Below are 23505 nucleotides of genomic sequence, written 5' to 3' on the forward strand. Positions count from 1 at the left end.
CCTAGGGATAAACCTAACCAAAGAGGTAAAAGATCTGTATTCTGAAAACTATAAAATGTTTACGAAAGAAACTGAAGAAGACACAAAGAAATGGAAAAACATTTCAATGCTCACGGACTGGAAGAACAAATATTAATATGTGTGTACTACTGAAGGAATCTACACATTCAATGCAATTCCTATCAAAATAACACCAGCATTTTTTTAAACAGAGCTTAACAGAGCTGCTAGAAACAATCCTAAAATCTGTATGGAACCAGAAAAGACCCTGAATAGCCAAAGTAATGTTGAAAGAGAAAACCAAAGCTGGAGGCATCACAGTTCTGAATCAAGATGTATTACAAAGCTGTAATCATTAAGACAGCATGATACTGGCACAAAACAAACACATCAATCAATGGAACAGAATAGAGAACTCAGAAATGGACCTACAAGTATATGGTCAACTAATCTTCAACATAGCAGGAAAGAATGTCCAGTGGCAAAAGACAGTCTTTTCAAATGGTGTTGGAAAAATTGGACAGCAACATGCAGAAGAATGAAACTGGGCCACTTTTTTACATCATACACAAAAATACACTCAAAATGGCTGGAATACCTAAATGTTAGACAGGGATCCATCAAAATCCTGGAGGAAAACACAGCCAGTAACTAACGTCTTTGACATCATCTATGACAAATTCTTCTCCTGAGGCAAGGGAAACAAAAGCAAAAATTAACTATTGAGACTTCATCAAGATAAAAAGCTTCTGCACAGTGCAGGAAACAATCAACAAAACTAAAAGGCAACCCAGAAGATATTTGCCAATGATGTATTAGATAAAGGGCAGTGCCCAAAATCTATAAAACATTTTTCAATATCAACACTCAAAAAATAAATAATCCAGTTAAGAAATGAGCAGAAGGCATGAACAGACATTTCTCCAAAGAAGACATACAAATGGCTAACAGGCACATGAAAAAATGCTTACCATCATTAAGCCAGTGAAAATCAAAATCACCAGTGAAAATCAAAATCAAAACCACGATGGGATACCCATGCTTGTCAAAATGACTAAAATGAACAATTTAGGAAACAATAGATATTAGGGAGGATATACAGAGAAAGAGAACCCTCTTGCAATGTTGATTGGAAAGCAAACTGATGCAGACATCTGGAAAATAGTATGGACTTTTCTCAAAAAATTAAAAATAGAACTACTCATGACTCAGCAATTGCACTACTGGGTATTTATCCAAAGGATTAAAAAAGTGATTAAAAGGGGCAATGCACTCCAATGTTCATAGCAGCACTATTAACAATAGCCTAGGTATGGAAAGAGCCCAAATGTCCAATCGACCGATGAATGTATAATACACACACACACACACACACACACACTAGAATATTACTCAACCATCAAAAAAGAATGAACTCTTGCCATTTGCAATGATGTGGAAGGAACTAGAGTGTATTATGCTAAGTGAAATAAGTCAGATACTATGATTTCACTCATATGTGGAATTTAAGAAACAAAACAGATAAACATAGGGAAGGGAACAAAAAATAAAACAGAGAAGCAAACCATAAGAGACTCTTAACCATAGAAAACAAACTGAAGGTTGCTGAAGGGGAGGTAGGTAGCAAGATGGGCATTAAGTAGGGCACTTGAGATGAGCACTGGGTGTTATATATAAGTGATGATCACTAGATTCTACTTTTGAAACTAAAACTAACTACACTGTATGTTAACTAATTGAATTTATATAAAATCCTGGAGGAAAAAATAAAATGAAAAAATCTATCAAAACCTCTAATAAAAATCATATTTCTCAGTACAGCAGCATAGTAGTTATGTGTGATTCCATGTCTAAGTACTGATCAATAAGATGTAAACAAAAATGATGAAGCAACTTCCACAAATTCTCAAGGAATATTTTTTCCCTTCCTTCTGGTTGGAATGTGAGCATAACAGAAACTGGAGTAGCCATTTTGGCCAGATGAAGATGGCACATGATAAGCTTGACAGAACCATAAAAATATAGAAACCTAGGTTACTGACTATAAAGCCATAAAAGTCCTAGAGTGCCTACACTTATGTGAATAAGAAATTAACTTCCATCTTGTGTAAATTGTTTATTTGGGTTTTTAAAATCACAGTGAATTCTTAATATCTTAATAAATATATGATATGGGAGAAAAATATCAGAAATGAAGCTTAGAGTTACACTGTGCCTCTGAGAAAGATTAAAATTTGCTAGGAGTGGGGGGTGGTTCAGAAAAATGGATGAGGAAAGAAATTTTCCTACATAACAAAACTCTTCTTAGAAGAGTTAGATAACTGTGGTAGACTTCAGCTTACCTGTTTTTCAGCCCTATACCCTTAAGGGCACTGTGACTACTAAAAGCCTTATATATTAACACAGAGCCACATTTTCCCACTCTTGTTAAGAAAACATACCTCTACTTATATAACTACTATATAACAAGACCAACACTGTGATGTACTATGAAATACACTTAAAAAAAAAGACAAATCAAGGGCTTGAGAGAAGATGGATAGTTATGCGATAAAGTGAGTAAAGGAAAATGTTAACAAAATAATCTAGGAGGTGGGATACATGTGTCCACTGTACTATTCTTTTAACCTTCTGTAAATTTCCTTACACGCTAGTAAATTTTCATGATAACATATTGGAAAGAAAAACATTCTAGTTACCGCTAAACTCTAGTTACCGCTAAATGGGTTAGTCAACATAACCCATTGTACAAGGACATAAACAGAAAACCAGGAACCACCAAACCAATAAAATTTTAAAAATCATGATAAATAGAATATCCAACCTTAGAGTAAAAAGAGATGGTTCAGGAAACAGAAAAGACTTTTCTGATGATATTACAGAACATAAAATAGTACTCTTCTATGAAAAATAAGCAATCAGAAAATAAATATTTCTGGAAAATTAAAAAAAAAGTATCTCAACTTTCAAAAAATTCATTGACTAAAAACTGACTTGGTCATTTGGAATTTAAATAATTGAGATAACTTACTGAATAGAAGGCACCAGTCTAAGCTCCTCACACATCTTGCCACCATCATCATTCATTTGGATGAATACAATAGCCTCCCAAATTTTCTATGTATTCTACACTGTCCCCTTTCATTTAATTCATAGAGGAGCCATAGCAATCTTTTTACAATCAGATCATGTCTCTCCTTGATTCAAAGTCCTCAAGGATTCCTCTTTTAATTCATAGTTAAAAGTCTTTTTTTTTTTTAAGATTATTGATTTATTTATTCATGAGAGACAGAGAGAGGCAGAGACATAGGCACAGGGAGAAGCAGGCTCCTCGCAGGGAGCCTGATGTGGGACTTGATCCTGGGACTCCAGGATCATGCCCTGGCCCAAAGGCAGGCAAGGCAGTCAACTGCTGAGCCACCCAGGCATCCGAGAGTAAAAGGTCTTTTAAAGTGGCCTACAAGATCTGGTCTTCTGCCTTCATCCATCCCTCTTTCCTCTATGATTACCTGTTTTACCATTCCTTCCTTTCTCCTCTCCAGCCACACTGGCCTCCTTAGAACTGCTTAAATATGCCAGGCATACTCCAATCTTTGCGCTTTGTTCTAGTTTCCGCACCACAGATAGGATCCACCTTTCCTAGACCTTCATACAAATGACTTCAGATAGTATGTACTAGTTTCATGTGAGGCTTTTTTCATTGGGCATGTTGAGATTTATTTATACTGTTGTATATACCAGTGGCTTGTTCCTTTCTATTGCTGAGTATAACCATATACCTCAGAGGTATTGCAGGTTTGGTTCTAGACAGCCACAATAAAGTGAATGTCACAATAAAGTAAGTCAAATGAATTTTTTGTTTTCCTAGTACATATATTAAAGTTATCTTTGTACTACACTGTAGTCTATTAAATGTACAATAGTAAGTCTAAAAAGTGTACATACCTTAATACATTATTGCTAAAAAATGGTAACTGTTATCTAAGCTTTCAGTGAGTCATAATCTCTGTTAGAGAAAGCTCCTGCCTCCATGTTGATGGCTGCTGATTGATCCAGGGGGAGTAACTGCTGAAGGTTGGGATCTTATTTCTCAAAATAGGACAGTGAAGTGTGTATCATTGACCTCTCCTTTCACAAATTCTCTGTAGCATGTGATGTTGTTTGATAGCATTATATACACAGAACTTCTTTTTTTTAATTTTTTATTTATTTATGACAGTCACACAGAGAGAGAGAGAGGCAGAGACACAGGCAGAGGGAGAAGCAGGCTCCATGCACTGGGAGCCCGACGTGGGACTCGATCCCGGGTCTCCAGGATCGCGCCCTGGGCCAAAGGCAGGTGCCAAACCACTGCGCCACCCAGGGTTCCCCACAGAACTTCTTTTAACTGGAGTCAATCCTCTCCAATCCTACTGCAGCTTTATCAACTAAGTTGATGGAATAATCCAAATCCTTTGTTGTCATTTCAAAACTCTTCATACATCTTCGCCAAGAGCATATTCCATCTAAAGAAATTACTTTGCTCATGTTTAAGAAACAACTACTTGTCCACTATCATGAGATTGCAACAATTCAGCCAAATCTCTAGGCTTCACTTCTAGTTCTTGTGCTATTTCCACCACATCTGCAGTTACTTCCTCTACTAAATTTTGAGCTACGCAAAGTCAACCATGAAATCAACTTCTTCCAAACTCCTGTTCTTGTTGATATTTTTAGCTCTTCCTCACAAATTATGATTGTTCTTCATGGCATCCAGAATGGTATATCCTTTCCAGGTTTTCAGATGACTTTGCCCAGATCCTTCAGAAGACTCCCTATCTATGGTACCTATAGCCTTAAGAAATGCATTTCCCATGTAATACTTGAAAGTTGAAACTGCTCCTTAATCCATGGGCTAAAGAATGGATGTTGTGTTTGTAGGCTTGAAAACATTAATTTTGTTGGACATCTCTATAAAAATCCTTGGATGACCCAGTACATCGTCATTAAATAGTACTATTTTGAAATAAATAATTTTTTTCTGAGCAGTAGGTGTGAAGAGTAGACTTAAAATATTCAGTAAACTTTGTTGTAAATAGATGTCCCATCATCCAGGCTTGTTGTTCCATTTACAGAACACAGGCAGATTAGATTTAGGATAACTCCTAAAGGGCCCAAGGATTTTCAGAATGGTACATAAGCATGGACTTTAACTTAAAGTCACTAGCTGCAGGGCCCCTAATAAAGGAGTCAGATTGCCTGCCCTTTGAAGCTTTGAAGTCAGGCATTGAATTCTCTCTAGCTATAAAAGTCCCACATGGCATCTTCTTTCAATATAAGGTTGTCTACATAGAAAATTTGTCATTTGGTATAAATACCTTCATGAGTTCTCTTAGCTAGATCTTTTGGGTAACTTGCTGCTTCACCTTGCACTTTTATGTCTAGAGATGGCTTCTTTCCTTAAACCTCAAGAAACCTCTACTAGCTTCTAACTTGACTTCTGCAGCATCCTCACCTCTTTCAACCTTCATAGAATTGGGGACAGTTAGGGCTTTGTTCTGGTGTAGGTTTTGGCTTGAGGGAATGTTGTGGCTGATGTGACCTATCCAGATCACTAAAATTTCCTCCATATTAGCAAGAAGGTAGTTTCATTTTCTTATCATTTGTATGTTCCCTGAAGTGGCACTTTCAATTTCCTTCAAGACATTTTCCTTTATATTTACAACTTGGCTAATTGTTTGACCCACAAGGACTAGTTTTCAGCCTATCTTGGCTTTCAACATGCCTTCTTTACTAAGCTTAATCACTTCTAGCTTCTTATTTAAAGTGAGAGATGTACAGTTTTTCAATTGAACACTTAAAGGCCATTGTAGGGTTATTAACTGGTCTAATTTCACCATTTTTGAGTCTCAGGGAATACAGAGGTCTGAGGAGAGAGACAGAAGGGAATGGCTGGTTGGTGGGGCAGTCAGAAAAGACACAACATTTATCATATAATCTCACCATCATATACGGGCATAGTTTGTGGCACCCCAAACTAATGAACAATGGTAACCAAATGGACAATAGTAACATCAAAGATTACTGATCATAGATCGCCATAACGAATAATGAAGAAGTTTAAAGTAATTGCTAGAATTACCAAAATGTGACAGAAATATGGAATAAAAGCTGTTGGAAAAAATGGTGCTGAGACTTGCTCCATGCAAGATTGAAATGACTTTCAATTTGTAAAAAATGCCTTATCTTTAAAGCACAATAAAGTGAGGTATGCCTGTAGTATTTTATTACATGAATACACCAAAATTTGTTTATTTACACCCCAATTTGATGAACACCTGGGCTGTTTATAGTTTGCCTACTATGAATAAAACTTCTATGAACATTCTTACACATCTTATTTTAATTATTGGCTTTTTAGCTATGCCTCTATATTTTTTAAAGTGGTTCCTAAAGTATTAAAACATACAGCCTTAACTTTTTATAGAGTGTTTAGGTCCATTTACTACTTACTTCATCCTGCCCTATGTAATAGAGCCTTCATATGTATTACATCAACAGATGTAATAAACCTCACCAGACAATGTTAAAATTTTTGTTTTAAAGTTCTATGTATTTTAATGAAATTAAGAGGAAAAATAATGTATTTACTGAGGTATTTTCTATTTCTGATGCTTCTCTATCAAGATCCTAATTTCCGTATGGTTTTATTTCCCCTCCATTAGCATTTCTTGAAGATCTGCTTGTGGTAAAGTCTGTTATTTTTGCTTCACCTGAAAAATGTTTATTTCACCACTCTTGAAGGTATTGCACTAGATACAGAATTCCGGACCCAGTACTTTTTTATTTGGGCACTTGAAAGATGATCCAATCTCTCCTGGCCTCCACTGTTTCTGATGAGAAGACAGTAATCATATAGATCATTGTTCTATATAAATATATAATTTTATTGTGTTTTCAAAATCTCTGTATTATTGTTTTTGAGAAATCTGTGTTGTGCATAGGTAGGATACACTTATATTTATCCATCTCCAAGTTCATTGACTCTCTCCTCACAATCTCCATTCTGTTGTTAATTAAGCCCAACCAGTGGATTTTTAAAAATCCATATTATATTTTTCCATAACAGAATTTACATTTAGTTCTTTATTATACGTTTTATGTCTCTGCTGAGATTCTGTATTTTCATTCTGTATGAGTACATTTTCCTCTGTGTCATTAAGCATAGTTATTATAACAGCTTTTTAGGGTCTTATTTAGTGATTCCAACAAGTCATCTTGATATTAGTCCATTGTTTGTCTTTCTCTTCAGGATGGGTAACTGTGTTGGGGGAATCTTCAAGACCATGTGTACCTTCGGAGATTAGCTAGAACTCACAGGACCCACTAAATACTTATGCTCATAGCTAAGATCTATTACAGTATGTAGTGTGCATGTAAGAAAGAAGGTTCATTATAAGGATGTGGCAACGTACCTTAAAAGCCTACTGACAACATTTAATGTCCAGTATGTCAAGTTTCAGTGAATACTGAGAGGGTAAATTGTTTCTGAGGATATTTGGGAATAACCAGGTTGCCCACAACAGCAACATCAGTATATAAGAGAATTAGAATGAAGAAGAGTGAGAGTGGATTTTGTGTTTATAGAAGAGAACCTCAGACTTTAGATATAAACTGGAAGGGAAAAGTTAATAAAAGAGGAAAAGTATCATGAAGAGATTGAAAATCACTCAGTTCTAATAACCCAATGAGGATGTACCATTCCAACCTAGAAAATATGAGTTTTATAGATATGACATAACATTTTATAGTTTCTGTGACATAAATATTTGGATGTGATACACCAAATGTGCAGCCACCTGAGGGATGGCAGGTAACAAGCCATAAAACTTAAGATTTTCTCCTCCTACTACAATCCAAACTTACTTTGTTAGATCTTTTTCCCTATTCCTGGATTTCATGTTATGCCTGCCTTATGGCTTTTCTGGTCACATTAAGATATTTTCAAATGTCTCATTTTTAGTTATTTAAAAGTCCAATATAATCTCAAAGTCACTTAAAATGTTTTATATTCATTTCCCCATTGGTTCTTTAAAGTTTTGTCTTCCATTCTTTTTTGCATCTGATTTTAACTGGACATTTTATATGATTTCAGTTTCTCTCCTCTTCCCCTCTCTTAGCATATCAGACTTTTTAAACCTTTTCAAACAGTTGACCTGGAGTTCTCAATTCACATTTAAAACTTATCTAAGCCCACTTTCAAATAATACTACATGCCTTCATGGGTAGTGAAAGTACAGAGTATTTTCAATCGCTCCCTCCGGTCCTTTATAACATTGCTGTCACTCATTTCACTTATCCACGAGCTATAATTACAGAATAAATGTTGACATTATTATTTTGAACAGTATTCTCTGTCAGATCAATTGAGAATAAGAAAAATTAAAAAAAGAAAAATAACAGATTTTACCTTTATATATTCCTCTCTGAAACTATTTTTTTTAAAAATGTAGAACCATTTTAAAACTAAACCAAGTTTCCAACCTATAACATTTCCATCTCTTTAAAGAGCTTTTCAAAACATTTCTTGCAGATCAGGTTCACTGGTGATAGTTTCCCTCAGTTTTTGTCTAAAAAGTCTTTATTTTTCTTCTACTTTTTAAAGAATAATTTCCCTGGATATCAAATTCTACATTTTTCTTTCAACACTTTTATTTTCTTCTTTCCTAGTTTCTGAAGATAAGTCCAATGTAATTTTTATCCCTTTTTCTCTGTAGGCAGGTTGCTTTTCCCCATCTGGCTTCAAGATTTTCTTGTTCTTGATTTTCTGCTGTTTTGAATATATATGTCCAGGTATCGATTTTTTAGTATTCATCCAGTTTGCGATTCTCTGAACTTCCTGGATCTGTGGGTTTGTGTCTGCATTAATTTTATTTTATTTTATTTTTAAAGATTTTATTTATTTATTGATAAGAGACACAGAGAGAGGGAGAGACAGAGACACAGGCAGAGGGAGAAGCAGGCTCCATGCAGGAGGCCCGACGTGGGACTCCGGGGTCTCCAGGATCACACCTGGGCTGACGGTGGCGCTAAACCGCTGAGCCACTCGGGCTGCCCTCTGCATTAATTTTAGAAAATACTCAGTCATTATTATTTCCACTAGTTCTTTTCTTCCTTTCTTTACTTCTCCTTCCAGGTTTCTCATTATGCCTATGTTACACATTTTGTCATTTCCCTGGAGTATGTACATATTGTGATGTTTTCATTCTTTTTTCTCTTTGCATTTCAGTTTTATGATTTTCTACTGACATCTACATTCTCTTTTTTGCTGTGTCCAGTATACTTATGAGCCAACCAAAGATATTTTTCATTTCTGTTCATGTGCTAGAAAGCCTTAGCTTTCTAGCACTTCCTCTCAATTCTTCCTTAGTGTTTTCATTTCTCTGCTTACAGTCTCCTTCTGCTCCTACATGTCCATTTTCCTTCTACTTCAAAGACTAGAATGAGACGGGGTTGAGTATTTTCATTCCTCTAGATTCATAAACCTTTAGTTGGTTAGGTAAAATAGTTTCCTTTAATGGCAGGGTTGATAAGGAAAACAGGTCTGGGCATGTTTTCAAATGGTCACTTTTCCTCTTCCCCTGACAGGATTTTTCTCCTATTTTCACATTAAGAACCTGACAGAGCTTCTAAAGGTAAAACTCAGGAAAACGTGGGTCGTCTCCCTTCACCCGTAACAGGTGGGAGCAATTTAAGTTTAAAAAAAAAAAGATTTTATTTATGAGAGAGAGAGAGAGAGGCAGAGACACAGGCAGAGAGAGAAGCAGGACATGGGACGCGATCCCAGGTCTCCAGGATCACACGCTGGGCTGAAGGCGGCACTAAACCTCTGAGCCACCTGGGCTGCCCAACACTTTAAGTTTTTAACTCTCAAGCTAGTCCATGAGTTTAAATTCTCATGATCCTCCATGATGAGCCTTCAGCAATTTATCAATTGCAGTTTAGGGTGTCCCTACCCATGCTGACTCCAGCTGCCAATCTCTGCTCCCTCTAAGCTGTGCTTTTTAAATGTCTGTCTCTCCAATTTAGGAGTCAGTAGTTTTCCTGCTGACCTCAGTTTTTCATGTATCTAGAAAGAGTTGCTGATTTTTAGTTTGTTTCACTTTTTCTTATTGTGAGGATGGAAGTAACTGACCTTCAAGCTCCAAACTCTTTATACATTGGACTGGAAACCTCTAAATTACTTATTCTCTTTCCTAAAATTGGCCTGATCTACAAATATGACTGGAAGGAAGAGGATAAATCTGTTTTGTCTTGGTTTCTTCACCTTTTATTTCTCTATGTCCTCATGTCCACTCATTCTATTACCTCAAAATCCATTAGCATCAGCTTAGGGGTGGGAAGAAGAGGCTCTTATAAAGGGAAACCATGGTGCCCTCTGTAACAACTGCCTAAGAGCTGATGCTTCTGGAAGAAGATAGTTTTGTACACTTTGGAGATTCACTCAAATTCAGGAACTCCAACACCATCATTCTGAGATACACAGAATGAATGCTCCAGCCAGCATGTTAAAATTTCCATGCGGATCCTTTCCTGGTGGCTTATTTCATACTTCATTCTGCTCCCTGGTTTGCTTTTACTTTCTTTCATTCTACTGGAAATGCTTCTCTTCTTTTTTTAAAAACCATTCTAGTAGCACTACGAGTTGAAATGTGTCTCCTTGAAAAGATACAATAAAGTCCTAAGCCCAGTATCTCACAATGTGACATTATTTGGAAATAAGGCCATTAGGTAATCAAGTAAAAAAAAAAAAAAGATAAGTAAAAATGAGGTCATTGGGGTGTAGTCTAATGCAATATGACTATAGTCCCTACATGGAGGCAAAAATTTGGATGCAGAGACAATACATAGGAAGAATGCCATAAGAAGATAGAGGTAGAGATTGGGATAAAGCATCTATAAGTCAAGGGACATCAAAGATTCCAGCAAACCACCACACCCTAGAAGAGGGACATGGAAGAAAATTTCCCTCCAGTGCTCAGAACCAACATTGCTTACACTTTCATCTTGAATTTCTAACTTCTAGTAATGTGAGAAAGTAAAAATTTTTTTTTTTTGCTGTTGTCATGAAGCCACCTACTTTAAAGTACTTCGTTATTGAAAGCCCTAGAAAATGAATACAGCAGAGACGTACCAATATGCCTACGAGCTGTTGAGAAAACTCAACAATTATCTTTTTGTCATCACAGGCTCCCTCAATTGGTCTTCCATTTAAGTATTTCCAAGCAAGAGAGATGGGTAATCACTTTTGGGACTGCCATTTCCCAAACTCCAAGGTTACTGGTCAAGCCTCACCCCACCACATCTCCAAATCTCTTACAACTCTCTTCCTCAGTGGCAGCAAGGAGTGGCCAGGAACTAGATCATGCAGGATCTTGGAGTTTCATGAAAACATGGATTTTCCTCTACTTGAGTAGAGAAGCTCTTAAAAGTTTTGACCAGGAAAATTAAATTCTGACATACATTTTAGAAGGATTTCTACAGCTGTCAAATGGAGGCTAAACTATAGGAAGGCAAAAATAGAAGCGTGTAGAACAATTAAGACAAGTACAGCATCCAGTGAGGAACCGAATAACGCTGTATAGGTAGGTGATGAGGACTGATTAGATTTAACATACCCTTTTAAAAGAGAGCCAACAGATTCTGCTGAGGATTGGATGTGGAATGTTAGAGGAATCAGAGGATAACCCAAACAATGTTACGAATCCAATGCCATTTGCTGAAATGGTGAGATATGCAACAGGAGGCAGGTTTTGGAAGTAGAAAAAACAGTTTGGCACACACGTTAAATATCCTAGTAATGTGCTAGATGAGAAGTTGGAGATGTATGTATAGTAATCAGAGAAGTCAGGGCTCGATATGGATATTTGGAAGCCTTTAGCATAGTCAAGTTGTGTAAAAAAAAAACAATGAAGGAAATAAATGAGATCACCTGGGGAATGATGAGACCAGATAAAGAGGGGACTAGGTCTGGAGTATAGTAACATTCAGAAGTCAGGAAGAATCAAGCAAAGGAGAATCAAAAGAGCACTGCGATTTCACACAGGTGAAATGAAGAATGTCTATCAAGTTTCAAGAAAAAGATGTATTTATTGTGTCAAACGCTGCTGAAATGTTAAGATGAAGATTAATAGTCGCCCCTTGGATGTCTCAGGATTGTTTAAATGCCCGGATATCCACACACACAGTCTCCTTTCATTCTAACATTTAAACTACATAAGAGGTCTCACGTTATTTTTTTTTTTTAAGATTTTATTTATTTATTCATGAGAGACACAGAGAGAGGCAGAGACACAGGCAGAGGGAGAAGCAGGCTCCATGCAGGGAGCAGATCACGCCCTGGGCCAAAGGCAGATGCTCAACCACTGAGCCACCCAGGTGTGCCCAGGTCTCACATTCAAGTGTGCATCAGAATTAAAGATCTAGACTTTATTCTTCATATCTTGTAGTCTGTACTTTGTGGGCCAGTTAAAGGATTTTCGTGGGCAATTTTCACTATCAGGAATTTTCCCATCAAGGCTGCGTTCAGAGCTAAAGTCCTCTGAGGCACGTGACTTCAGGTTTCCACACCTGTTTCCCGTTCATCCCGCTAGCATTCAGGGGGTAGGAAAAAGAGCAGGGTCAGAGAGCCTAACCCTAATTTCCTACTTTAGAAGTGATAAATTTTGAAGTAAATTTAATCTTCCAAATTTAAACTTTCCGACCTTCGTGTTTCCCCCCCCACCCCGAGGCTGAATGGACTGTGTAAAGCTGAATAAAACACGAGTGGAGGGGATCCCTGGGTGGCTCAGCGGTTCAGCGCCTGCCCTTGACCCAGGGCGTGACCCTGGAGACTGGGGGTCGAGTCCCGCGTCGGGGTCCCTGCATGGAGCCTGCTTCTCCCCCTGCCTGTGATTCCGCCCCTCTCTCTCTCTGTCTCTCATGAATAAATAAATAAAATCTTTAAAATATATGTATTAAAAAAAAACACGAGTGGAAAAGTGAGCAACTGGCTGCACGGCCGGTCCCGCAACTGCTTTGTAATTTTCTCGTGGGAGAATGACAATTCACGGTGGTCCGGTCCTCTAAGGCTACTCAGGAAATGGGGTCGCTCGTTTTAGGGAGGAAAAAAAAAAGGGGGGTGCGGGAAAGGCGAGCGGGGCCCGCGGGGACAGCACAGGACGACTCTTACCTCCCACAGGCCTGGACCTCCCAGCCCACCTAGCTCCGCAGGAACCACCCCAGCGCGCACGCTCCGCCCACTTCCGGATCGTCGCCGCCGCCGTCGCATGCGCAATGACGTTTCAGTCGCCCGCGGACCCCGGAAGTGCGGCTGGAACTTGGTCGGGGCGCGGATCCCGCGAGGGAAAGTCATAACAACCGCACGAGGGAGTTCGTCTGGAGAGCTGGAAGGCCACGCCTCCTCCCGCCTCCCCCCGCAGCCCTGTAGCTGGGGGCAGAGCTCAGGTAGGACGTGCGTTTGCGGGGATGTGAGCTCCCGGGCCAGGCCCGGGCGGAAGTCCGAGGAACCGACCGGCCTGGTCGGTGTCGGGCGGGGGCCGCGGGCCCCGGCGCCGCGGGCCCCCGCCGCTCGCGCTGCTGCCCTGCGCGCAGGTGTCCCCACTCCTGGGACCCCGCCCAAGGCCGGGTCTACCTGCCACCTCCACTGAGGAGGCGCGGCGGGGCACGCGTGTGCCCTGGGTGACTGTCCGTAACGAGCGAACCTGTGGGGTTCGGTGAGCCCTGGAGACCGTACAGTAACGGGCCCTGGTATGCTCTCTCAGGAGGGACGGTGTTTATTGTCTGATTAAACTTTTTTTTTTTTTCCTCCTGCAAAACTTATGATCAGCCGCTCAAGCTTTACCAGATGTCATTCACTACAGACGGGAAATTAAAGTGCTGTTACAAAATTCTCTCAAAACTTGTTACATGTATGTATGGGCGCTGATGGGACATTTGACTGGGACGGATTTTTAAACTTTTGACTTTGAACTTAGGCGTCTATGGAAAGCGCTCTTCTCTTTCCCTCAGCCAGAGATCTAACGTGTTCTCTAATGCTCCAGAGTGTGGAACCTGTTGGGCCACGGGATTGGTTACTTAATTTTTTGTCTATATTTATTAGCAGCTAGTGTTCCTGCGTTTGTGTATTTCCCCCAAATCCTCGGAGAGGTTGTAGAGGGGAAAATCCTGTGGTCTTTCGGACTAGCAGCTGCCTTGTCATGTTTATTAAAATAGATGAACGTGGTGTTTGTTAAGCAATGCATGGTACCTTTTGGTCTTAAAGCAGTGTTAGAGGTAGCTTCGTTATCCTTTTTTTTTTTTTTTTAAAGATTATTTATTTACTTACTCATGAAAGACACAGAGAGAGGCAGAGACGCAGGCAGAGGGAGAAGCAGGCTCCATGCAGGGAGCCCGACGTGGGACTTGATCCTGGGACTCCAGGGTCACGCCCTGAGCCACCCAGGCATCCCTAAATTCTTTATCCTTACTCTTTATTCCATATTGTGAGAGACGAATACACTGTATTTATTTAGAGTATTTAGAAACTGAGAGAGCAAGCACTGTTTGAAGTGCCTAATTAAGGTATTACTGTCAGTGCTGGTTCCAGGCTCCCACCTTTTATTTTATTTTTTTGAGTAATGTAATGTGTTTTGTTTTAGAATGAAGATTTCAAAAACAAAACACCAGAAGCAAAGTTACAAGAGAAACTGGGAAAAATATTTACATTTCATATTATGAACAAAGAAGTAATTGTCCCCAAACATAAAGATTATCTCCTACAAACTGCTAAAAATACCAACAACCCAGTAAGGAAATGAAGACACGGTTCCCATCACAGGAAATACATCTAGCCCTTCAAAACTTAAAAGCAGTTTGGTCTTGCTCCTATAAAGATAATGGAAGAGTACTTCCAGTTCCCTTGAAAATCTAAGATTTTTTTTGCTTTCTGGCCTAAAACCTGTCCAGGACTGCCTTATCTACTTGGGTGTTCATGTTTTTTATTGATATGGAATCATACCGTCTTGATTTATTAGCCATATTTTTTCCTACATCAAAATCAGTTTTGAGAATCTAGTGAAACTGAAGCACCTATTTCTTGTCCTTCCCTACCGCTAACTATGCAGTATTTCCATTCTGTAAAGAAACCACAGCTGATACGTCCTTGAGGCTGTTCTGGTTGTTTATGAACTAACCTAACAGCTTTGCTCCTGCCCCACATGGATGTGTCCTGGGAGAATACAAACTTAGAAGTGGTTTCACAGTAGTGACTTTCAAGATTATTCAGTTGGCCTCTTCAAAGTTTCATACCTAACAAAGCTAGAAACATGCAAACCAGATTTTAGGGAGTAGGGATTTGCAAACATATAAACCAAATTTTAAGGAGTAAGAATTTGTTGAGGTGGGAATAGGAGCAGAGGCAATCTGTTAAATTAGATGTTCCTTCCACTTTAATCATTCCCGTTCTGGATGGCTTTGAGGCTGTGGCTGGTGGCTGTTGCAAGGCCAGTAGAATGGTGGATAGAATAGCAGAATAGTACCAAGACCAAGAAGGAAATACGATGTTACCCGGTGAGCCTCCATCTATTCATTCATTTAACAAATATTTATTGGCCACCTTCAGTGTGCCAGGTGGTGTTCTAAGTGATGGGGGTACAGTAGGGAACAAAATAGACAAAGTCCTTGTGCTCCTGGAATTTTACACTGTAGAGGGTGGAGAAAAAAATGAGCAAGTAAACCTGTACATTGGGTAGTGATAAAAGCTGTGGAAAAAAAAAAAAATAAAGCTCTTTGGGGGTGGGGGCGGTGTGGGAGAATTACAGAGGATACTATCTTACACAGGATTGTTAAGCTTAGCTGCTCTGATAAGGGAGCATATGCATAGACATCTGAATGAAATGAGAGAGAGAACTCTGCAGGTGTGTGGGGATGAATGTTTTAGGATAGCATAAGGTGGTGAGGCAAGAGAATGTTTGGTGTATCTGAGAATAGCGGTGATGTAGGCATGAAGGCATTAGGGTTTAAAAATCTTGAAAGTGAGTATTCAGTGGTTTGGTGTGTGCATGAGAGATCTTATTTATTGAAGACTATTTATTTTTATTTTTATTTATTTATTTGAGGTGGAGGGCAGAGGGAGAGGGAGAAGCAGACTCCCCACTGAGCAGGGAGCTCAGTGTGGGGCTCGATCCCAGGGCCCTGGGATCATGACCTGAGATGATGGCAGACACTTAACTGACTGAGCCACCCAGGTGCCCAAGACTATCTTTTTCAACTTAGGGATGTTTCCATGCGCTTCATTGGCACTAAAGAAGTTAAACACCGTTTACTTAGTTGATACATTACTTGTACTGTTTTAGTCAGATAAGGTTTCCACAGTAACCATGGATGACTAAGTAGCAAGTACTTCTCTGCCCTGTTGTAAACTTTACTTTTCATTCATCTTTTATATTGTGGTAAAATATACATAACATAAAATTTACCATTATAACCTTCTTAAAAAATATATATCAGTGGTACTAAGTATATACACACTGTTCTGCATTTATTACTGTCATCCATCTCTAGTAGAACTCTTCAGCTAACTCAACTGAAAACCCATATCCTTTAAACATTAACTCTGTTCCCCCCTCCCCTCAGCCCCTCACAACCACTGCTTTACTTTTTGTCTCTGAATTTTCTTTCTCAAGGTAACTCATATGAATGAAATCATACGATACTCATCCTTTTGTGACTGGCTTATTTCACTCAGCACTGTATTTACAGGTTTGACCCATGTTGTGTCTTGTTTCCTTTTTAACGTTGACTAATATTCCATTGTATGTGTATACTACATTTTTAAAAGTTATTTTGATTATGAGTGCTTGTGTTGCTTTCACCTTTTGCTTATTGTGAACAAGGTTGCTCTGAACCGGAGTGTGCAAATATCTGTTTGAGTTTCTGCTTTCATGTTTTTTTGGCTATATACTCCAAACTGAATCAAATGTCAATTCTGTGTTTAATTTTTTAGGAATCACCTCACTCTTATTGGCAGTGGTTGTACTAATTTACATTCCTACTGGCAATGAACAGAGGTTGCGGTTTCTCTACACCTTCAGTACTTTTTCATGTCTTTGCCAAATTCATTTTCTCTTTTTTCTTTCTTTTTGTAAATAATAGTCATCCAAATGGGTGTGAAGTAGTGTCTCCTGTGATTTTGATTTGCATTTTCCTAATGATTAGAGGTGTTAATCTTTTCATATTCTTTGGGGCCGTATGTATATTTTCTTTGGAGTACTGTTCATTCATTTACTCTTTGGACTATTTGTTTATTTTAAGATCTGCTTTTAATAGAAATTTTTGGATTTGTGTGTGTGTGTGTATGTGTGTGTGTGTGAATCTTTTAAGGGTTAAGAAGGAAGCCATCATGTCTTCGGTTGATTTTTTTTTTTTTTTAAACCCTAAAATACTAGAGTTGTAAGAACTTAAGTTACATATAGACTAAGTATCTCAAGTAACTCTAAAGTTAGGAATAAAAGAGACCATAAAGCATCTTTTGTAACAATGAATGAACTTTTAAGTATCAGATTGTGATAAAAACAGTTCAGAAAAGCCAGGGATCTTTCTAACTTGCTTTGACTTTTATTTTTACCTCCTTTTTAATTAGAAGGAAAGGAGTGTATTGATTGGTTGACTGTGCCTGTGAAGTCAGTCTCTTTTTTCTGGGAGCTGGAGGCTGAAAACAAATAGAAGAGACAAAAATGGTGGAACAGGGGCACCTGGTTGGCTCAGTCGGTTAAGTGTCTTACTCAGGTCATGATCTCAAGGGTTGTGAAATAGAGCCCCGCATTGGGATCTGTGGGCTCCTGCTTAAGATTCTTTCTCTTCCTCTGTTCTCTCCCCCCACCTTCCACCTATTGGATAGCAATATAGCAATGGGATGTGAGTAGGTGGGAGGTGGCAAAGGATTCAGTAACAGTAATGGACAATAAGCAGCAAAACTGCAGCAGAGGAGGTAAGATTCAGCAACAAGGTGACAGAAAGTCATAGAGCTTTTCAGATGGGAATGGGATGGGGGATCGAGAGAGCAAATCACCAGCTGTATCTCAGCATATAGTTCTGGAGTCAGCCTTTTGGCCTTGAGTATAGTTCAGTAAGACTACTGTGTATCAGTACAATGTGTCAGTTCAGCTGGCTCAGTAGTCAATGTTTGGAAGGTGTGCAGTGTATACAGTCCTATAGGAATAAACTAAGTTTTGCAGACAATATATCACATTACTTCCATGCATAGAATAATGAGGTTTGAGTAATTTGGGCGACTAGGTGGCTCAGTGGCTGAACATCTGCCTTCAGTTTAGGGCGTGATCCTGGGGTCCTGAGATCGAGTCCTGCATCAGGCTCCCCGCAGGGAACCTATTTCTCCCTCTGCTTAGGTCTCTGCTTCTCTCTGTGTCTCTCATGAATGAATAAATAAAATCTTAAAAAAAAGTAATTGAGTAATGAGTAAGTGTGTAATTTAAAAATGTTCAGTATTGTTAAAAAAGTTTTTTTTTTTTGGATTATTTGTATGAGAAGGAAAGGAATTTTTTTGTCCAGAATAGCTAATGGCTTAGTAGTTCAAGGTAACACTTTTTTTTTCAAAATATTAAATGGTTTTGTACACTATCATTGTCTAGAAAATATTCTTGGCATACTACATTTAGCTAATTCAGTTATAAAGCTCATTTAAGCCAATTATATTAAGGTAATGAATGTAAAATTGTACTGCAATTTTGCCTATCACTCTTTGGCAAATTAAAATAGATTAATTTGGTACAGATGAGTTGGCAGATGACTGACTCAAGTTTTCACAGCTAAGTTAAAGACAAGGCAGAGACAACAGTACTGTGCTGCTTTCTCTGATAACTGTATTGTCTTCTTTTGGGGAGGAATAGTTCTTTTTTGCAATACAGATAACGTAGATAATTTTTGCTATAAAGAAAGATATCACTGTGAAGACACATCATTAAAGCAAAGCATTTACAGTATGTTTCCATTTTTATATAGCAGATAGGATATTTATTTTAAGCATACTCTAGATTGATAACATACATAGGGTTGATTTAGAGAGACGCTAATAAGACTAGGATTTTGGATTTGAGCCCTTGTAAGGCCCTTTATGAGCTCAGTACAGAAATGATCACAACTAATACCCAATAGTATAACTATTAACTGTTGTAGGATGTGACTAATATTTTTATCCCCTCTGATTAGCATTGCCCTCATATGTGTTTTGGCATCAGAAAGCAGCGAGAGTGATACTCTACGTGGCTAAACACACTACTCTTATTTAAAAAACAATTGAGAGTTCGTATCTGAGGTAATGAGGGAGTGTTAAGTGATGCCCTTTTCAGGCATAAAGCGTAGCTTGGTTTTGCGTGCCTCATTTAGAGTACTGACGGGCAAAATTACAACTCAAGGCATTTTTAAGAAGTAATAAAGTTTGATTAATTGAGATAGTGACATACTCTTTTGATTTGAGTTACCCATTCTTCATGGTATCATCATTTTTGTGTATATTATGGAAATGATTATAGTACTAGCTCAAGTAGTTTGGAAGTTAATCTTTTTGATCCATTTAGTTTAATACCCTCTCATGTAGTTGGAGTATTTATCTTAGGCTTTGGTTTTGGAATATATATATATATATATATATATATATATATATATATATGAAAATACTTTTGACCTGATTCCACTTTCTGGGAAATTATTATTCTGTGGGATCACTGGAGTCTTATTTTTATTACTGATATATCTGTTTTTGCCCTGGATGTTATTGAGCTATATGGGAGAGTAGTAGGTAGTTATATCCTCTATAATACTGCATCGAGCAGAATTTACAAATTGGAGATCTCCAGGCTAACTGGACCTGCACAATCTTTAATGTTGTAGAATGAGTTTTCAGCTAATTTAAGTAAAAATCCAAGTTTTTTATTTCTCCTGAGAAATAGAAACTTCCAGTTCACACTGGGTCTTCATTTTGTATAGCAACAGTGAGGCAAATAGCAACTCCCTTGAAATGAGCTGTGTGTTTTCCACTTTGTTGCAGGCTTGACATTCATACAGTGTAAGCTTATGACTTTTAGGCCTCACTGCCTATATTGACTGACTGTTAACTTTCTGATGCCTTTAGTCATTTGAATTTTTGATTCCTGCATTATACAGACTTTAAATGGTTAATTGTTTGTCTTTGCTTTTCTATGGCTATATTGCTCCCTTTCCTTTTTGTTTTCTTGATACCTGCAGTGATTGAGGTGTGGCATACAATGTAGACCCCCTCTCAGAGCGGCAGCTTATGCCTTAAAAATAGATTTTTTAAAATTCCAGTGTGCCAAAGTAACCTCCCTTAAGCTGCTGTCAAGGCAGTAGTATAGTCCTTCCTGTAGGTTGGATTATAGCCTGAATTTTAAACTAGATGACTCTAGGTTCGGATCCAACAAAAATTGGATTTACGGGAGACCATTTTGCACTTTTTTGTGCCAGCATGAAAGCATTTTTTATTCGTACACTGTTCTTTTAGAATTTTTCCTACTTTTTTCTAGGTCACTAATATGATAAATCAGTTTGTGCTAATGTATTTGACAGGTAATTGTGATTAGAGTTTTATTGTTTATAGTAGTATTTTGTTATTTTGGAACAGTGTAAGTGATTATAATCGTGGAAATTTTATCTGCATTAAGAATAATACAAGTACATTTAAAAAAATTAGACATTTCAGCTTTATCATTGAAAACAAACTATTGAAAACAAGCTTATTTATTCTGAATATTTTCTTCAGTAAGAACCATGCATAATTAGTTTTATCCAAACAAGCATATGTGTTTGTGTTTTTAACTGTTCTAATTAAAAATGTAAGGTTTCTTTCTCTCAATGAAGAAAGACTTTCAGCCAGACCAAGCATTAATTCTGAAAATCTTGAGCTTTGTAAGCTAATTTCCTACTATTTTTTTTTTTTTAAGTCCAAAGACAGTAAAAGAAAGTATTCTTGTTTTGGGAAATCTAAAGAATGCTCCTTCCTTAAATAAGAAATATATTATTGCTGAATTGGAAAGTCAATAGGTAATCAAGTGATGATGAGAACGAATGAATCTGGGAGCTTTAGCGGTGTTCAGTAATTCACTTGGGATTTAACTACATGTTGTCTATTGTGATGTAACAAATCCTAAAATTTAGCAACTTAAAATGAAAAAAAAAAAAGTATTCTCTCACATAGTCTCTTAGAGTCAGAAATTTAAGGTCAGTTTAGGGGTGATTCTAGCTTAGGATCTCTTGTGAAGTTGTAGTTACAGTGTCACCGAGGGTTGTAGTCATCTGTACTTGGACTAGGTCTTGTAAGATCCACTCCAAGCTCACTTATGTGGCTGTTGGCAGGCAGCTTCACTTACGTACCACTTGGGGCTCTCCGTAGGGCTGCTCACAACTTGGCTTCCCAAGAACGAGTTATCTGATGAGTGAGAAAGCACTGAAAATGGAAGCCACAGTGTTAAAATTTCTGAGGTGTGATATTATCTATCACATTTCTTGTTTAGCATTGGTCATACAGGTCTGACCGCGAGCCCCCAGGGGTTCATGTCCTTCCCACATGCAGATTACATCCACTGCTTCCCAAGGCCTCACATGTCTCATTCTGATACTACATGATTTCAAAGCACAGAATGTCATTATCTAAATCAGATCCAGGCGTAGATTGGTTCCTTGGGTGTTTTTTCTCAAGCATAGCTCTTTGAGTATCATTCTGCTCTATCTGCCTCTCCTCATCTGCAGTACTGAACATACAATGAGGGACAGGCATAGGATAACTGCTATAGATAGTTTCATTCTAAAAGGGGAAAAAATGGAAGATGCAAAGGTGTCACTGATTCATAGCAATTCTGAGGTCCAGATGGACAAATAATAGAAGTTTCTTAGTTAGATATCAAACCTGAGAATAATTCTTCAAGATTCTTAGCCTTGCCTTCTGTACTTTTCCTTGTACTTCTGTCTGTCTTTTTTCATGAAAGATTACAGATGTTTCCAAGGTGAGTAGTTTTCTTTGCCTGCTTTCTGTCACTAGATTTTGGGGTCCAAAAGTCTTTCTTCATTTAAGATATATTAAATCTTTTATATATTAAATTAAAAGATATATTAATCTTTTATGAATCTTGTGGACGTTATGTGAATTCTATTGATACACATTCCTTTGAGCAAAAGTCACACTTAACACTTTTTTTTTTTTTTTTTTAGATAAATCTTTGTATACCTTGGGCTCTTTGTAACAAGGCTTACGGATAATGCCCTTAATTTTGTAGAAGCTTTATTGTTTGAGAAGATCAATAAGGCACATTCTAATGTCTTTAGAGAGCCTTTTGGCTAACTAATAGTCTGAGGCATTATCTTTAATATTTTTGAAGTTTTAATGAAAGATTTTTCAGTCACTCCCCTAGCCTCATCTCTGAACGATGTTTCTCTGGTAGAAACATCTGCATATTTTCTTTGCTTATAAAACATTTCTTAATTTTAGCATCATTTGCTTAGGTTTTTTTTAAAATAGATTTTATTTTTTTAGAACAGTTCTAGGTTCACAGCAAAATTGAGTAGAAAGGTGAGAGATGTCCTGTATACCTCCTGCCCCTGCACTTGCACAGCCTCTCCCATTGTCAACATTCCACATCAGAGTGGTGCATTTGTTACAACTGATTAACCTATGTTGACATATCATTATCATCCCAAATCCGTAGTTTACATTAGAGTTCAGTCATGGTGTTATACATTCTATGATTCAGGCAAATGTGTAATGATGTGTGTATCTACTGTCATAGTATTGTAGAGAGTAATTTTACTGCGCTTAAATAGTTTCACTGCCTTGTTTATCCCTCCTTCCCCCCAGCCCCTGCCAACCACTAAACTTTGGACTGTCTCTATAGTTTCGCCTTTTCCAAAATGTCTTATCGTTGTAATCATATAGCATGTAGCCTTTTGGATTGGCTTCTTTCACTTAGCAATAGGTATTTAAAGTTCCTTTTCTATTTTTTCATGTCTTGTGAGGGTTTGTTTGTTCATTTGTTTTTTTACTGCTTAGTAACCCATTGTATGGATGTACCACAGTTGATTTATTCATTTAGGTACCGAAGGACATACTGCTTAGTAACCCATTGTATGGATGTACCACAGTTGATTTATTCATTTAGGTACCGAAGGATATTTTGTTTATAAATTTGGCAATAATGAATAAAGCTATTATAAACATCTGTGTGTAGATGTTTGTGTGGACAGAAGTTTTCAACTCATTTGGGTAAATACCAAGAAGCAGGATTCCTGGATTGTATGGTAAGAGTAGGTTTAATTTTGTAACAAACTGCTAAATTAGTTTCCAACATGGCTGTACCATTTGAATTCTTATCAACTATGAGTGAGAGTTTCTATTGCTCTATATCCTTGCCAGCATTTCCTATTGTTACCCTATAGGCATTTGTTCTTTTTAATAGATACGTA

General features: G+C 37.9%; 1 protein-coding gene and 1 long non-coding RNA gene across 7 annotated transcripts in view; one reads left to right on the forward strand and one right to left on the reverse strand.

Moving 5' to 3' along the window:
• LOC121489516 overlaps positions 1-13294 on the reverse strand; it is an 87276-nt gene extending 73982 nt beyond the window's left edge. The window contains exon 1 of the long non-coding RNA XR_005987351.1: positions 13211-13294. This is a non-coding gene — a long non-coding RNA (uncharacterized LOC121489516). The remainder of the gene's footprint in view (positions 1-13210) is intronic.
• A 12-nt stretch (positions 13295-13306) lies between these two features.
• Positions 13307-23505, forward strand: part of FAM172A (family with sequence similarity 172 member A) — a 418896-nt gene continuing 408697 nt past the window's right edge. For 2 of the 6 annotated variants that reach the window (XM_041752632.1, XM_041752628.1), the window contains exon 1: positions 13308-13485. In XM_041752632.1, the coding sequence (XP_041608566.1) occupies positions 13308-13485 (178 nt within the window). Of the gene's footprint in view, positions 13486-13511; positions 13789-13868; positions 13950-23505 lie in introns of those variants that run through there. The other 4 variants (XM_041752634.1, XM_041752630.1, XM_041752635.1 and 1 more) reach the window with 4 other exon arrangements.

The sequence above is a fragment of the Vulpes lagopus genome, chromosome 4 (assembly GCF_018345385.1).
Source record: "Vulpes lagopus strain Blue_001 chromosome 4, ASM1834538v1, whole genome shotgun sequence".
NCBI classification, from domain to species: domain Eukaryota; kingdom Metazoa; phylum Chordata; class Mammalia; order Carnivora; family Canidae; genus Vulpes; species Vulpes lagopus.